The sequence below is a fragment of the Bos mutus genome, chromosome 5 (genome assembly GCF_027580195.1).
Source record: "Bos mutus isolate GX-2022 chromosome 5, NWIPB_WYAK_1.1, whole genome shotgun sequence".
Lineage (NCBI taxonomy): Eukaryota > Metazoa > Chordata > Mammalia > Artiodactyla > Bovidae > Bos > Bos mutus.
The window spans coordinates 105,476,085-105,492,473 of NC_091621.1; the positions used below are offsets into that span (position 1 = coordinate 105,476,085).

Below are 16,389 nucleotides of genomic sequence, written 5' to 3' on the forward strand. Positions count from 1 at the left end.
GGATGAAGCTGAGGGGCACTGAGCCCCAGCCGGGGGCGTGGGGGTTGGGAGGGATATCTGATAGGAAACTCTGGCTAAGGCCCACTGGGATAACACCTGCACCCCTGGACATTTTTACAGGGTACCGTTTTTAGAAGAATTCAGAGGAGGTTTAAATTGTTAAAACTTTCTTCTCACGTGAATAATTAAGTCTACCCTAAAATATTACTTTGAGAGATAGATACTACGTGTGTTAGGCAGGATAAAGGTTCCCCAAAGATGCCCACGTTCCAGGTTCTCCTGGAACCTGTGGGTATCTGACTCAGTGTGGCTGGTGCATTATTAGATTGTTGTAGAACTGAGGCTGCTGACCACCTGATGGTAACATCAGACCAGCGTGGAGTGTCCGGGTGGGCCAGAGACGAGGCAAAGAGTCAGAGGGAGAAGGAAGATTGAGCTGTGGCATTGAAGACACAGGAAGGGGCCATCAGCCAGGGATCGTGGGCGCCTCAGGAAGCTGGGGAAGGTCAGGAAACCGACCCTCCCCTGGAAAGTCCAGCAGGCATGCGGCCCTGCGGACGCCTGGTTTCAGGCCAGCAAGACCCATTTTGGACTCCTGGCGTATGGACTGCAAGGGGACAGCTCTGTGTCACGCTGAGCCTCTAGGTGTGCGGTGCTTGGTTAGGGCAGCACGGAAGCGGATTCACGCGTCTTTAACACGAGGTGGCTGCGCCTCCCTCCCTGCCTCCCTGCCATCAGGCTGGTTCATCCTTGCAGGGCGCTCACACTGGCTGAGATGACCCTGTGCCTGCAGCCCTGCACAGGCCCTTCTCAGCCAGCACTGAGTCAGAGCATGCACGCCCCCTAGCGGCGGGCTCTGCGGATCGCTTCATGGAGAATGCCCATCACGGTCATGAGAATTTGAGGCGGGGGCTCACAGAAGCTTTGAGAAACAGCCCAGATGGACTATTTCAGTCAATCCACCAAAAAATATAATAGTAATGATGATAATGAGAGTTGTTAGTCACTTAGTCCTGTCTGACTCTGAGACCCTATGGACTGTAGCCCGCCAGGCTCCTCTGTCCATGGGACTCTCCAGGCAAGGATACTGGAGTGGGTTGCCATGCCCTCCTCCAGGGGACCTTCCCGACCCAGGGGTCGAACCGGCATCTCCTGCACTGGAGGCAGATGCTTCGCTACGGAGCCAGCCACCAGGGAAGCCCAGGAATGAGGATAATAATAACTCTTTCTAATGCTGTTTTACAGTTTGCACACAGCCATCCCATTGCTGATTCCACCTAATCTGTGGCAACTGAGCACTGAGACCCGAAGAGTCCGGGATGAAAGGGGAATCAGGAGGTGACTGGCCGGCCCCCCACCCGGCGGCACGCACGAAGGAACGCGCACAAGGCCACCTGACCTCAGAGAAAGCGGCAAGCGCAGCCTCGGAGAAGAAATCCCATCCACGACGCGGCCGAGGATCTGTATTTGAAAATTTATTGACATGGTTTTCCACAAGGACTGCAGTTGAAGGATCCGTGAAGCGTGTCTGTCTGGAGAGAGAGTGTGGCCCTGAGAATCTCAGTGCTGCCTGCATCCTGGAGCCGCTGCTGGGGGGGCCGGAGGACGCGCTGCATCCGCTACAGGAACCTGATCCCAGCTCCGAACTGGACGCCGTCACAGATCCTGGAAAACAAAGTGCTTTCTCTTAAGGCAGGAAGTCAAAGCTCAGGTCTGCCCTGCTCGCCCCGCCGCTGTCGGCACCAGAGACGTGCACGGCTCAGACACAAGGCCCGTGGCCCTGCCTCTCGGGAGGCCCGGGCCCTCCTGGCCTCCCGGCCTCACCCGCTGGCCCTGGCCACTCCCTCCTCCACCTTCGGAGGATGGATGAGGGAACGAAACGGGAGACACAAATACCCCTCCCTGCTTCCTCCTCTACTCCTGTTTCCCCAGTCCTGACCCAAGTAGAGACAACAGGAGGACCTCGAGCGAAACAGTCACCAACAACAAAACTCTGGGGTGGGTGGTGGGGCGGGTTGGGGGAGAAGCTTTGTTTATTTCTAAGGCTACCAGGATGACCCAGGGAGGTCGGGGAGGGAACTGGCAGGAGTGCAGAACCCAGAAGAGTCCCAGGGTCTGGCAACAGCAGAACCCACAGTCCCGCAGGGTTTGCCCCGACCACCGCTTGGCAGCCTGCTCCTCTCACAGGAAAGAAAGGATGCAGGAGGTCACGCGGGTTGCAGCATCTGTCACCCACTGAAACTTTCGCAGGTTCCCTTCTGTGTGCTGTTGATCACCAGCTGACAGGCCCCTGGGCCCAAGTTCAGATGGGCAAGGGGGCCGAGCAGCAAGGAGGCGGCTGTGGTCACGGCAGGGTCCTGGGAGCCGAGCTCCGCACCCAGACGCACGCGTGCCCGAGGGCCTGGCAGTGTCCATGACGGCCTGGCCCCTGTGCCAGCCGCATGCAGCACACAGGCGGAGAATCACTGGCCGAGGTGCGTTCCTGGGACCCCTCCAGTGATGTTGATGCCCACCGGGCCAAGAACTGCCCCCCAGCACGGAAGGTGGTCTCCTGCACTGCCCACCTGCTGGCTGGGCTCAGAGGCAGGACCAGGGCTGTATGATCCTGGGGTCACAACGCCAGGAAGCAGAAGCTTCCAGCGAAAGCGGAGTTCCAAATCCCAACCGGCAGTTGATGACGATATGTTTGTGGAACACGGCGTGTTTTTGCAAGTTCTGACAGTTTCCAGAAAAACTGGACAAGAACAGCCCCCTCATTCAGAGGAAAGCTGATGTTTCAGTGTCACAACACCTGTGCCTCCCCGCCCCCCATCCTTAGAACTTAAGATGCAAGAAAGCTGACAGAAAGTGGTTTTCAGCCTGACTGTGAGCCGGGGAACAAAATAACCAGATCAATTAAGAGACTCGAGACAGAGAATCACTGCTGTTGCCAGTGACCACCTGCAGGGTCAAGGGTACTCACTGACCGACGGTGTCAGCAGAAGTCACCTGACCGGAAGGGACGCCACAGTCCAGCCCCAACGTGACCCTGAGTAAACCTCACTGCTGTCCTTAAATGGCAAAGACCCACAGTCAGGACACGACTGTGTTTGCACAGCTTAATTCCGCTGAAACCCAAACAACGTGTCTTTACCTTTTATATTTCCGGGTCCATAAAAGGGGGCCCAATGCCTACGTTCGCTATTTAGGAAAACGTCTGAAACAGGCTACAAGATAAAAACAAGTCAAGTCCTAGGTTCACATGTTCGCTATTTAGGAAAACGTCTGAAACAGGCTACAAGATAAAAACAAGTCAAGTCCTAGGTTCATATGGTTCAGAAACAAGCAGGCATTCCAATAAAGGCTCGTTTACTTGGACTATATAAACAGATTAAACAACTTTACAAGTGCATGTTTATGTTCAGAGACCGTATAAACGTGTCACAGGAAAGACACCTGCCACACACACCCAGAACGGTGTGGCCGATGCCAGGAGCATGGAGACAGCCTCACCAAATGCCCCTCATCCTGTTCTGTGTCCCCTGTAACTTGTGAGCTTGTAACTCAGGAGGCGCGTCAGAAATCCCCCGTGTCTTCAGTCGCCCCCTCCCGCCGGCACAGTCTCCGGCCCTGCAGGGTCCCCCAGCATCAGGCTCCCATCATCCCCCTGCAGGCCCCGGGCCTGATCTGGCACGGACGACTCCGCGGGAGGCAGGCTGACGAGGGCCAGAACTCAGAGACCCTGGTGTGTGCCCGAGGGGAAAAGGCCAGAGGAGACGCGAGGGGATGCGAGTGCCCGGAACTCAGTCCCCGCCCGGCATCAAGGCCGCCCCACGCCTCGCTTCTGCCCCTGCAGAAGGGGTGCAAGCTGGCGCCCGCAGGCATCTCCTGCTTGCAGAGTCTGCGAGGAGAGTGGACCCAGCCGGGCTTCCTCAGAGCCTCGGATTCTGGGAGCACAGCGACACCCAGTGGACTCCAGGGACGCTGCAACTACACTTCCAGTGGGAAGGATGGGAGGCCTCCCCAGAGCCAGCAGGGCGGGCCCAGGTCACACAGCCAGGGACAGGCAGGGGCTGGCCCTGCAGCCCACCCACAGCTCAGCCAGTCGAGGGGCCGTGGCCACTCCTCCGCGGCTGACAGTCACGGTGAAACAGTAGAGCTACAGCGAAAACCCCACCCGCGTGTCCAGGCTCCCCTGAAACAAGGAACACCTATGACCTATTTACTTGTATGATTGGGACTAATATTACACACGGTTAATCTCCATCAAACAATCGTCATGGAAACAGCCTGGGTACTCTCTGAGACAGAGAAGCTGGTAGCGAGTCAAAGTGTGAATGAGGAGACAGAGACAGTTTTCATCTTTGCTTTTGCCTGCGGTGTGGCGCAGCCTCACGGCAGGGGTCTCTGAGCAGGTGGGTGGGGTGCTGGGCTCCTCTGCTGGCATCGGGGGTGGAGGGAATGGCGCGCGCTCTGGCCTCAGCGGGCTGGTGCTCCCTGGCACCCCTGACGGACACACACACCATCGTCCTGCTCACCCAGGCACATGATGGCTTGAGAAGCGCCGGCTGGAATGGTTCTCCGTAACTCCATCCCAGGGCGGGTGCAGGGTCAGCACCGCACCTCGGCCGCTCCCTGCAAGGATTCAGTGAGCACCTGGGTATTATGCCAGGGAGCCCTGGGTCCACACCTGTGGCGGGCAGGTAAGATGTCACCTAGTGCACAAGCCTGGCTCTGGACAAAGTGCCCGATCCCCCACACTGCACTCTCCCTGAAATCAGGACACATCACCCACCTCTATTACATGTCTCCATCACAGTGAGCCAGGTGGCAGCCCCGGGCACACTGCAGACGGGGAGGGAGCGGGGGGACGCGGTGTGCTTCCCAAGGGAGCAGCTGGCCGGGGTGACTGCACCGGTCACAGCAGCACCATGAGGAACAACCAGCCCTGCTGACGCCGCACCGGACACGGCCTGCACATGAGTGGGCGCTCACTCACTCAGTCCCCAGACCGGCGGAGCGCTCACTGCCACTAGTGCCCGTTCTCTAGACGTGAAAACAGAGGCCTGCAAAGGTCACGCCCCTCACCCCAGGCCACACGGCGGCCGAGCTGGCTCCAGAGCACACCCAACCTGAGCACCCAGACCCTCCTCGGCTCTGCTCCGTGCCGAGAACAGGCAAGGCGTGCAGAGGCGTTAACCATGGTCAGAGCCGCAGACCCGCGAGGGCGTGGGGAGGAAGGGCTCCGACATCACGGGGGGCCCCGGCCCGAGCCAGCCTTCCAGCGAGACGAGCAGGGCAGACTGCACTGGGCCAAGGGTCACAGGGGACTCAGGTGATGGCTGCTGACCCACACCTGAGAGCACAGCCTCGTCAGAAGGTCCCTGACACGGCTCCTCCTAGAACACCGTCACCCAGCGCGCCGAGCGGAAAGAGGAGGGAGCAGAGGCGGCACGGGACCCCCTCCAACACCGCAGACCACAGCTTGGCACTGGATGCCTGGGCAACGACGACTCAGCATCACGGCGGATCACAGACAGAACGCCGAGGATGAAAACACACAGCCGTCGAGACTCTGAAGTGTGTGCGTGTGAAGATACTCAGAGGTTAACAGAAACATGTGGCCTCCCCACCCGCATAAGCTGAGGCCCGAACCCTAAGCTCACGTGACGGGACCTGGGGAGGTGACCCAGTCACCACAGACGAGGGAGCTTAGCCAGGATGGGGTCCTTGGTGGGCTCAGTGTCCCTGTGAGAAGAGACACCAGAGAGCTCGCTCTGTCCCCAGGTGAGGATGCAGAGAGAAGGGGCCATCTGCCAACCAGGAAGGGCGCCCTGGGCCACAAACCGCACCTGCCAGCGTCCTGACCCCAGCCTTCCCAGCGCCCAGACAGTGAGGAATCCACGTCTGCTCTCTAAGCTGCCAGTCTGTGGTATTACATACTGTGATGATGTTATCTCTGGGCTTCTTAAACTTTCTAAAATGCAAACCAAACACTTTAAGAAACAGAATTAATTTCTTCTTCAGCACAAATCAATGACGGCTGGAGAAACTCCAGACAGCCGGGTCCTCTGCTGCCCAGAGAAGGCTCTGGAGGGCGCAGAGCTGCGTCCACCCCAGCCTTTCGGGCTCCCGGCCTGCAAAGGCCCCACGGCAACACCTCATCCCCCTCAGCACAGACCAGCAGCGCAGGCCACCACCTCCAGCCAGACTGCCCGGGGCTCCCGCTGCTCGGCAGCAAGTGCAAATAGCGTGAGGTGGGGGGACGAGGACACCCCACAGCCTGTCCTCCAAATCGGATGGAAAGAAAAACCCCGCGGAGGAAAATCCCTGTATTTTCACTCCTTTGCCAACTATTCAATTTCTCCTAAAGTCCTGAATCTTAAAGGCTGTTGGTGAAGTGACTGCTGCTGCTGAGTTGCTAAGTCGCGTCTGACTCTTTGTGACCCCATGGACTGTAGCATGCCAGGCTTCCCTGTCTTCTGGAGTTTGCTCAAACTCCTGCCCATTGAGTCGGTGATGCCAGTGATGAAGCAGGCTCAGAGCACAGTGACGGGAGAGGCCACGTGCCTCTCGAGAGGACCCCCGCACCTACCTGTCCCCGCGCTGCACGCCCATGGGGACGCAGTAGTTGAGCTCCAGCCGCGCGATGTTGCCCAGCCTGAGGACGATGCCCGCCCCGTAGGACCAGCGGATGCACTCGGCCAGCTTCCGGATGTGGGCTTTGGGGCCCTCCCCTGAAAAGAGAGGGGAGGGGGGCGTGACCAACCGCACGTGGCCCCCCACGCGCTGTCTGTGGACAGCCCCGGCTCTCTCCGCGTGGCCTCCGATCGTGAGAGCCAGGTCGAGCTCTGTGAGGAGAATGCACGACAGTGACACCAGGTCCCAACTCAAGACAGGGCTGGGGACCACACCACCTCGCCGCCCAGGAGGACGCAGGCCTCAGTTCTCTGGGCCCGGCGCCTTGTGGCCCCTTTTCTGTACCCGGGCGCCCAGGAAGCCTAACTCCAAGCCTTGGTTTCCAGACACCTCCCATGTCTCTGCTGCTGGATATGTCTGTGCCCCTCACCCAGCCCTGAGCTCCGAGAGGAAGAGACCGGCTCTGTAGCCTTAACGACTGGCACAGAGTTACGTTTGCTCGAGAAATGTTTGCTAAATAAATACCTTTTTTTTTAATTTGGCAAGAGAGCACCAGATGATTTTCATGCATGTTTCAGTCATTTGGCCAATCGCTTTACTCTGAGCATCGTATCAGATGACGTAGGCATTGAAGGTGAGCACGCGTGTGCACGCTCAGTCGTGCCCAGCTCTTCGTGACCCTATGGACCGTAGTCCACGAGGCTCCTCAGTCTGTGGAATTGTCCCAGCAAGAGTACTGGAATGGGTTACCATTTTCTCCTCCAGGGCATAGTTGGTACATTTAAAGATGACATAATCTAAACCAGGGGCTTCCCAGGTGGCTTAGGGGTAAAGAACCCTCCTGCCAATGCAGGAGACATGAGGGACGAGGGTTCAATCCCTGGGTCGGGAAGATCCCCTGGAGAAGGAAGTGGCAACCCACTCCAGTATTCTTGCCTGGAAAATCCCCTGGACAGAGGAGCCTGGCGGGCCACAGTCCATGGAGTCAGACACGGCTGAGCAACTGAGCACAGCAATCTAAAGGAGAAAGACACCTACTCGCGTCCCGTGCCTTTAAACATAAGGTCAGGTGTGCCGACTGGCTGCTAAGGAGTCCAAGTCTTACCGTAGTTGAGGTTGCAGAGGTTCCCCGCGTTGAGGAAGAAGTGTGTCCTGAAGAGCTCGCCAAAGCCGCCCTGGCCGGGCCGGAAGGGTAACGGGGTGTACAGGTGCAGCCCACCGGCCCAGTAGGCTTCCCCGCCCAGGTAGTCACCTAGGCAAGGAAGGAGCACAGATCAAAACGAAGTCACAGGTTCAGGACCACCCCGACTGCCCACCAGGAACAAGAGTGAGGGGTGTGCTGTGATCAGGACACACTCCATGCCCGGGCCACGAGCAGCTGCTCTTCTAACCGCTGAGGCCGTCAGCCTCCTTTTAAACAATGTTTCTTATTCTCTTTGTTTGTTTTATAATTTGCTTTAACTGAAGGAAAAAAAAAGCTAATACGTCATTTAGGAAAGAATGAAACCAGTAATTGATCGTATCTGTGAAATGCTTACAACAAGCGAACTAATGGAAATCGCTTTCTCCGCAACTGCAGATGACTAGATCATTGTTGCTTGACAAATGAAATGCATTATTCTGCAGAAATTTCAAGACCGCACTACAGAGAGACAAAATGCAGAAAATGTCTCCGCAGTTTCTGGAAATGGTCAGACTAGCTATTAACCCAAAGGTACGGAGGGCCAGCTCCCCACTGCACAAGGACGCTGTCCCAGCTCAACGTCTTCAGAGAAGAGGCTCGTTCTCAAAGGTTCATGACCACGTGGGGTTTTTTTTGTTTGCTTACATAATGCATAATAATACAAATTACTTCTACAATTGTCCCTACTATTTCAACTACAAATAGCCACAACATTGAAACAACAACAAAACCCTCTGAATTGTTTATACTTTGTTACTAAATACTATTTGTAAAGTGCCTCAGTCTCCTTTAATACAAAATGACCCGACCATGACAAAGAAAACTGCAGGTTGTCTCCAAGATTAACCTCTCAAGGGATGAACTGCTTATTCGAGACTCCAGTGTCTCCTCACCCCGGTCAACACTGGAGTTCTAGAGGGAACAGCGGACCGAGAGCAGGAGGTCAACCGGGCCTGATGTTCATTTCCCAGCAAGTGCTCCTCTCCTTCCTTAAATAACCTCTTTATTCTCATCACGGGAGTATAAAAAAGGAAATTCTCCTTTAATTTCTACCATTAAGAGAAAACCAGCTAACATCCTGGTGTCCTTCCTTTCAGTGAATTACAATGAAACATTAAATAAGAAAATAAAATGTAAGTATATATATACATATTTTTCAGTCCTGATTTTTTTTTTCATTTACTGTACTATAAGCACTTCCCTCTAAGACTGCTTATTCTTTGAAAATGTGATTTTGATGCCTGAACAATCAGATATATGGACCATAATGCAATGACCTGTGGTTCGGTCGCTAACTCATGTCTGAGTCTTTGACCCCACAGTCTGTAGCCCACCAGGCTGCGCTGTCCATGAGATTTCCCAAGCCAGAATACTGGAGTGGATTGCCATTTCCTGCTCCAGGGTACCTTCTGGGCCACAGATGGCACCTGCCTGGGCTCCTGCAGGCAGTCTCCCGCACTGGAGGCTGATTCTTTACCGACTGAGCCAGCAGGGAAGCCCGATGTGACGGCCTACCCTTGACTACTGTCCTGTCGGTGTTCAGCTTCTTGAGAGTGGACGTTAACCTGTGATGGGCTTTCCTGCACACGCACGTTTTTAAACCGTCTTGAAGGATAATATACACACAAAAAGCACACACATCCTAAGTGTACAATGCAGTGAATTTCCAGGCCCAGAACACACGATACAGTGAGCACCTAGACCAAGAGACAGACACGCGCAGCGCCCTGGGAGGCCCGGTGCTCCCCTCTAATCACCACCCACGCCAGGGCAACCGTCAGTGTCGCCCGACAGCGCAGAGCTCTTTACCCGGCCGCCACACTTTGCACAGATGGAACACAGAGTGGGCACCTGCTGGGGCTGACTCTTTGCGGGGAGGTGTATGTTTCTTAAGTTTGTTCAGGCCACCCCATCAGTGGCCCTAACTTGCTCGTCCTCGTTGCTATATGATAAACCACAGTGTGAAGACACACCGTTGAGCTGCCTGTCCTATGGCTGGCGGGCATTTGGGTTTCCAGTTTTCAGTGCTGTTATCCACGTGTGTTGGTCACTCAGTCGTGTCCAACTCTTTGCGACCCCTACAGACTGTAGCCAGCCTGGATCCTCTGTCCATGGGATTTTCCAGGCAAGAATACTGGAGCGGGTTGCCATTCCCTTCTAGTTCTTGTATATATATATACGTTTTAGGCTCCTGATAAATATTGTCAAACCGCTTTCATAAAAAGTTACGGCGATTTACACCCTTACTCACAGAATCCTACCAATGGCCTTTTAATAGGTAATTAAATAAAACATCACTGTGTTTTAATTTTCAGGCAAACAGAAGACTCCAAAACTTTTATCTAGTCACTAAATAATACTTGCTACAGTGAAAAAAAGAAATTGTTACTTTTCCAAGAGAAAAGGACAGACTAATAAAAGCAACCTAAAAGCAAATGAAAACAAGTAATTTATATTTTGTACAAAAATTTATGCTGTGGATGATCATTATTTTTAATAATATAAAATAAGAACAACAAAGATGTTTAAAAAAGTTAAGAAAATCAGGATAGACTATTTTATAATATAATAACATGTGTCCTATCTAAATGATGTTTTTCATAATACATGGCAATTCTCTAATAAAACGTCAGAGACTGGAGAGAGTTCCCGAAACAGGATGCTTACACTCTGCTAGACAGACTATGACTGAGCACCATATAAACCCCTGAGGATACTCAAAACCCATCGATCTAGCAATTCCAACCTAGGACTTTATATTATATAGTAAAACTTATAGATAAGCACAAAGATTGAGTTAGGTTATTCACTGACACACAGTTATTTAAAATAAGAAAAAAAGAAAACAGTCTAAATGTCTAACACTTGGGATTTGGTTTAGAAAGGTCACAGTATGGCAAGAACGTGAAATATGCAGCCATTAAAAATGATAAGGCTTTTATCTTTCTGAGTCATTGCTGGTGGGAATGCAAAATGGTATTGCTATTTTGGAGGACAGTCTGGCATTTTCTTACAAAGCTAAACATAATTTTACCATACAATCCAGCAATTGCACTCCTTGGTTTTTATCCAAACGAGCTGAAAAATCTTACGTCCAGATAAAAAAAAGCTGCACACAGATATCTCTATCAGCTTTACTGTAATTGCGAAAAGTTGGATGTCCTGCAAGCAAGATGTCCTTCAATAGGTGAATGGATAAACCACCCTGTGAAACAGCCAGGCAGTGGGGGGAGTATTATTTGGTGATAAAAAGATATGAGCAATCAAGCTATGAAAAGACACAGAGGGCCGAGTCACTATATTGGACATCTGAAACAAATACAATGCTATAAACCAGCTACACTCCAATTAAGACACACACACACACACAGAGCTCCTTAGACACACACACACACACACACACACACACACACACAGAGGACATCTGAAACGAATACAATGCTATAAACTAGCTACACTCCAATTAAGACACACACACACACAGAGCTCCTTAGACACACACACACACACACACACACACACACAGGACATCTGAAACGAATACAATGCTATAAACTAGCTACACTCCAATTAAGACACACACACACACACAGAGCTCCTTAGACACACATACACACACACACACAGAGCTCCTTAGACATACATACACACACACTGGACATCTGAAACGAATACAATGCTATAAACCAGCTACACTCCAATTAAGACACACACATATACACACACACACACACACAGCTCCTTAGACACACACACACACACACACGTAAACAAAACGTGATAAATACATTGACCAAAAGAGGGAAAAAGATACAGAGGAACCTGAAATGCGTACTGCTTCGTCAAAAAAGCCAGTCTGAAAAGCACATGTACTGTGACTCCAACTATATGACATTCTGGAAAAGGCAAAACCAGGGAGGAAGTCAAGGTCAGAGGCTGTCAGGAGCAGAGGAGGAGGCAGGGAGGAGGGAATGAACAGGTGGAGCACAGCGAATGTTCGGGGGTGAACGCTCGATGGACGCGTGCCGTCACCCATCTGCCAAAACCCGGACACTTCACAGCACAGGCAGGGGATGCCCACGGGAACCATGTGGCTTAGTTGGTAGTAACAGGTCAGTACCTGGAGAAGGGAATGGCAACCTGCTCCGGTATTCTTGCCTGGAGAATCCCATGGACAGAGGAGCCTGGTGGGCTACAGTCCATGGGGTCGCAGAGTGGGACACAACTGAGCCATTTAGCAGCAGCAGCAACACGTCCCTGCTGGCGCATCAGCTGTGACACCGCCCCACGCTAACAGAGGGCGCTGGTGAAAAAGGGTCCCATGGGCGTGTACGGTGAGCGCTGCACTCGGTGCCCAATTTTTCTGTTAAACCTAAAACTACTCTCAAAAATAAAGTCCATTACACAGGGTATAGAGTCGACGACATTTTATGAATCCCTACGCTGCACAACTAAAATTTATGTGATATTATAAACTGACTATATATCTCAGTAAACAAGCTTAATGTAAACGTGTGAAAAATTTGCAAAGTGCAGAAAAACACTTTAAAAAAAATGTCATTCATCGGTCCCATCACCCAGATAAAACCATAACTAATGTTTAGTTATATTTTCTCTAAGTATTTTTATAAAAATGCATGTTTATTGTTTACTTTTACTATATGCATTTTTTAAAATTTTAAATAAAGTACACTACTTAAAAAAATTGTAGTTTGTAGCCAGGACATGGAAGCAACCTAGATGCCCATCAGCAGATGAATGGATAAGAAAGCTATGGCACATATACACAATGGAGTATTACTCAGCCATTAAAAAGAATACATTGGAATCAGTTCTAATGAGGTGGATGAAACTGGAGCCTATTATACAGAGTGAAGTAAGCCAGAAAGAAAAACACCAATACAGTATACTAACGTATATATATGGAATTTAGAAAGACGATAACAATAACCCTGTATACGAGACAGCAAAAGAGACACTGATGTATAGAACAGTCTTATGGACTCTGTGGGAGAGGGAGAGGGTGGGAAGATTTGGGAGAATGACATTGAAACATGTATAATATCATGTATGAAACGAGTCACCAGTCCAGGTTCGATGCACGATACTGGATGCTTGGGGCTGGTGCACTGGGATGACCCAGAGGGATGGTACGGGGAGGGTGAAGGGAGGAGGGTTCAGAATGGGGAACACATGTATACCTGTGGTGGATTCATTTCAATATTTGGCAAAACCAATACAATATTGTAAAGTTTAAAAATAAAATAAAATTAAAAAAATTGTAGTTTGTCAATGAGATAAAATAAGCAGCCATAAAAAATGATAAAGTACTTATTCTTATAAACATCTTTTCATATACTGTTACTGAGGGGGTGGTAAGTATATATTATTTTGTAATTTAAACAAACAAATACAGGGTTCAAAAATGAGACGTAAATGCAGCTTCGGTTTTTTTCCAACATGGTGTATTCTGGGAAAGGACAGACCTTCGCTCTGTGGCCCGACGCTGTGCATGCTGAAGCCCCGCACGCTGGTGGGTCCGCCAAGGTAGAACCTGGAAGAGGGAAGAGCTGTCAGAGGAAGTCGCTGTCACACACCGCAAGTGCAGAGGGCACGCTCGCTTCTGGGGGGCCCACATCGCCACGCGCTGCACATCTCAGGACTGGGGAGATGCACGCGAGAACGGAGAACGCCGTTAAAACCCAAGCTTTGGGGGGGGGGAGATACTTCATTATATTAAAAATTGTATGTTCTCTTTGAGTATGAAAGAAAAAAGTTCATACGGGTTATCGTTTAGTCGCTTAGTCCTGTCCAGCTCTTTGCGACCCCCACGGACTATAGGCCGCCAGGCTCCTCTGTCCATGGGATTTCCCAGGCAAGAATACTGGAGCAGGTTGCCATTTCCTTCTCACGTGGATCATCCCGATCCAGGGATCAAACCTGCATCTCCTGCATTGGCAGGCAGATTCTTTACCACGGAGCCACCACGGAAGCCCCGTATATGTTATAGAAACACAGAGAAACATTTAAGAAAGTAATAAAACAATCCTGTCATTGCAAGCAGGGTTAACATTTAGGATTACAGTGAATCTGTAATCTGTAAACAACCCACTGGCTTCCCTTGTGGCTCTGACAGTAAAGAATCTGCCTGCAATGCAGGAGACCCGGGTTCAGTCCCTGGGTCGGGAAGATCCCCTGGAGAAGGAGACTGCAACCCACTCCAGTATTCTTGTCTGGGAAATCCCATGGACAGAGGAGGCTGGTAGGCTACAGTCCATGGGGTTGCAAAGAGTCAGATACCACTGAGCGACTTTCACTTTCTTTCACTTGAACAACTCAGAGGTTAACCCAAATATATCCTGCGGTCAGTCCTCTGTGCCTGGGCTTCCTCCACAGCCACAGATGTAACCAACTCCTGGCCATGCAGTGCTGCAGTGTACTGCTGAAGGATGCCCACCAACAGGTGGACCCCCGTGATCAAACTCACGTTTGTTCAGGGTCAAAGGTACTTACTGTTAATCAATTTTTTGTGAATGTGTATTTGTGTGAGAGTATATACATACAAATTTATGTACACATCTGTATTAAATTGGTGACATACTACATTTTGCATACATTTTTGCATCCTTCTTGTTTTTTAAAAATTAGCATAAAGCTATACAGGGTATTTTGAAATTAGCTTAAACCTAAAAACTAAATTAGAATGTGAAATAAGTGCTCTCCTAAATAGTTAAACTTCTTTTGTAAGAAACCAACCAGAAAGATCCAAAGGAAGCCACTTGCAAACCACCCATTCGTTTATTATCACTTACCTATCAGCAATGCTCGACGGTTTATCACCCATGGGTACCAACATGCCACCCCAGAGAGATGCGGAAAAAACCTATTGAAATAGAAACAAACAACCGTTTTCTTCCAGCGTTTCTTTCCTTCCTAGTATCAGCGGACAGAAAATGCGCTGAGGTCTGGTCACGGCCCCGCGTGTCCAGTGCGGAGCTCTGGGCTGGGGCGTGAAGGCGCAGAGGGGAACGCCTGGCTCGGGCAGGGGAAGAGCCACAGCTCGAAGCGTTCTGAGGGTATCTGTGTAACTCGCAACTTCAAATTTCAAGACGTATGAGACATAAGCAAAAAAACAAGCCCAAGCCCTCAGCAGGGCCTGGCTCTGACACTGGGCAGCACCCTCCCTTCTGAGAAGCCAAGCCCAGTAGCCATGCCACGGCCAGATGGAGGGGGACCAGGCCCCGACAAGGGAGTCGGCATCCAAAGGCCTCTGTGGCTTGGCCTCATGTCCTGAGGGTGCCTGGCATCTCAGGAGAGGGAGGCAGCAGGTAAGAAAATGCTACAACTAAGAAATTCAGGGCTTTGCTGGTGGCTCCACGGTAATGAATCCACCTGCTGATGCTGGAGACACAGGTTTGATCCCCAATCTGCGAAGACCGCAGGTGCTGCAGAGCAACTAAGCCCGTGCACCCCAACTACCGAGTCTGCATTCTAGGGCCCAGGGGCGCAATGATGGGAGCCCTAGAGCTCGCACTCTACAATGAGGGAAGCTGCCACAATGCGAAACCCTCACAATCTGACCAGAGAAAAGCCTGCAGAGCAATGAAAGCCCGGAATGGCCAAAAATAAATAATAAAACAAAGGAAAAAAAAAGAAATGCAGAGAAACACACGTCCAACCCAACCCTTGGGGACAGCACTTTCGTCTGACAGGTCAGGGTCGGGGCGGTGAATGATCCCATGCAGGGATCTGATCTTCACGCCATGTCATCCCTGCCCAGAAATGCCCCGGTGATGCCTGAGACCACAGTGGGCCCTCTGGGCTCCTGACCCCTGGCCGTCATCATGCGCCCCGGCATCTCCTGAGCGCTCCCCACAGGCTTCTGCCCAACTTGTCCTCTTGGACATGCAAAGTCCACATCCTTCAAAGCTGCCCAGAGGGCTCTTTTTTAGAAGCTTCTGTAGGAAGAATCGCAGATGAAAACCGGGGCAGAGTGGGCAGAGAGGGCCAAGCGCACATTCTATTCTGAGAAATGCGTCTTTGCTCAACAACGGGACAGACTGCTGCAAAACAGGGCGAGGGGCTGGAGCCTGGTGCGCGGTGGGGCGGCCGCCCCTTGGACAAGACGCTCCTGGCAGACTGTCCTCCCCGCCCCGACCCCCCAACGGTCACGACCTAAGGGGCGGGGGGCGACAAGGAGCACTGATGCCCCGCCAAGACAGGCCCACCGTGCCACGTGTCCCACTGAGCTCAGTGACCACGGGAGCCCCAGGTGCCCCCACAACTAGGCATCTCCACCCGCTCCCTCCAGCACCGGGCACCCCAATTCTTCAACACCAGCAGGACGATGAGCCCACCCCCTGGTTCCCTCCTGTCCTGACTCCCCACTCACCCCACTGAAATCCCACGGCCTGTTACTAAAAATGAGCTGCTTTATGCACCTCACATGGCTGTCCCCGGGTGGGTTGGGGGCAGGGGGAGACACCCCTGAGGGTAGAGGGGCTCATTAAAGACGCCCCCCTCCCCCCCCGACCAACGACGATGAGGCAGCACCCCCATGGCCACCTTCTACCCCTTCAGTCTGCTGC

At 51.9% G+C, this 16,389-nt stretch overlaps 1 protein-coding gene across 1 annotated transcript in view; it reads right to left on the reverse strand.

The window, feature by feature from the left end:
- Positions 1–1,460: 1,460 nt before the first annotated feature.
- SAMM50 (SAMM50 sorting and assembly machinery component) overlaps positions 1,461–16,389 on the reverse strand; it is a 30,671-nt gene continuing 15,742 nt past the window's right edge. The window contains exons 11-15 of the mRNA XM_070371469.1: positions 14,614–14,684; positions 13,288–13,355; positions 7,724–7,870; positions 6,575–6,716; positions 1,461–1,665 (exon numbers count right to left, since the gene is read on the reverse strand). Of these exons, the coding sequence (XP_070227570.1) occupies positions 1,620–1,665; positions 6,575–6,716; positions 7,724–7,870; positions 13,288–13,355; positions 14,614–14,684 (474 nt within the window). The 3' untranslated portion in view covers positions 1,461–1,619. The remainder of the gene's footprint in view (positions 1,666–6,574; positions 6,717–7,723; positions 7,871–13,287; positions 13,356–14,613; positions 14,685–16,389) is intronic.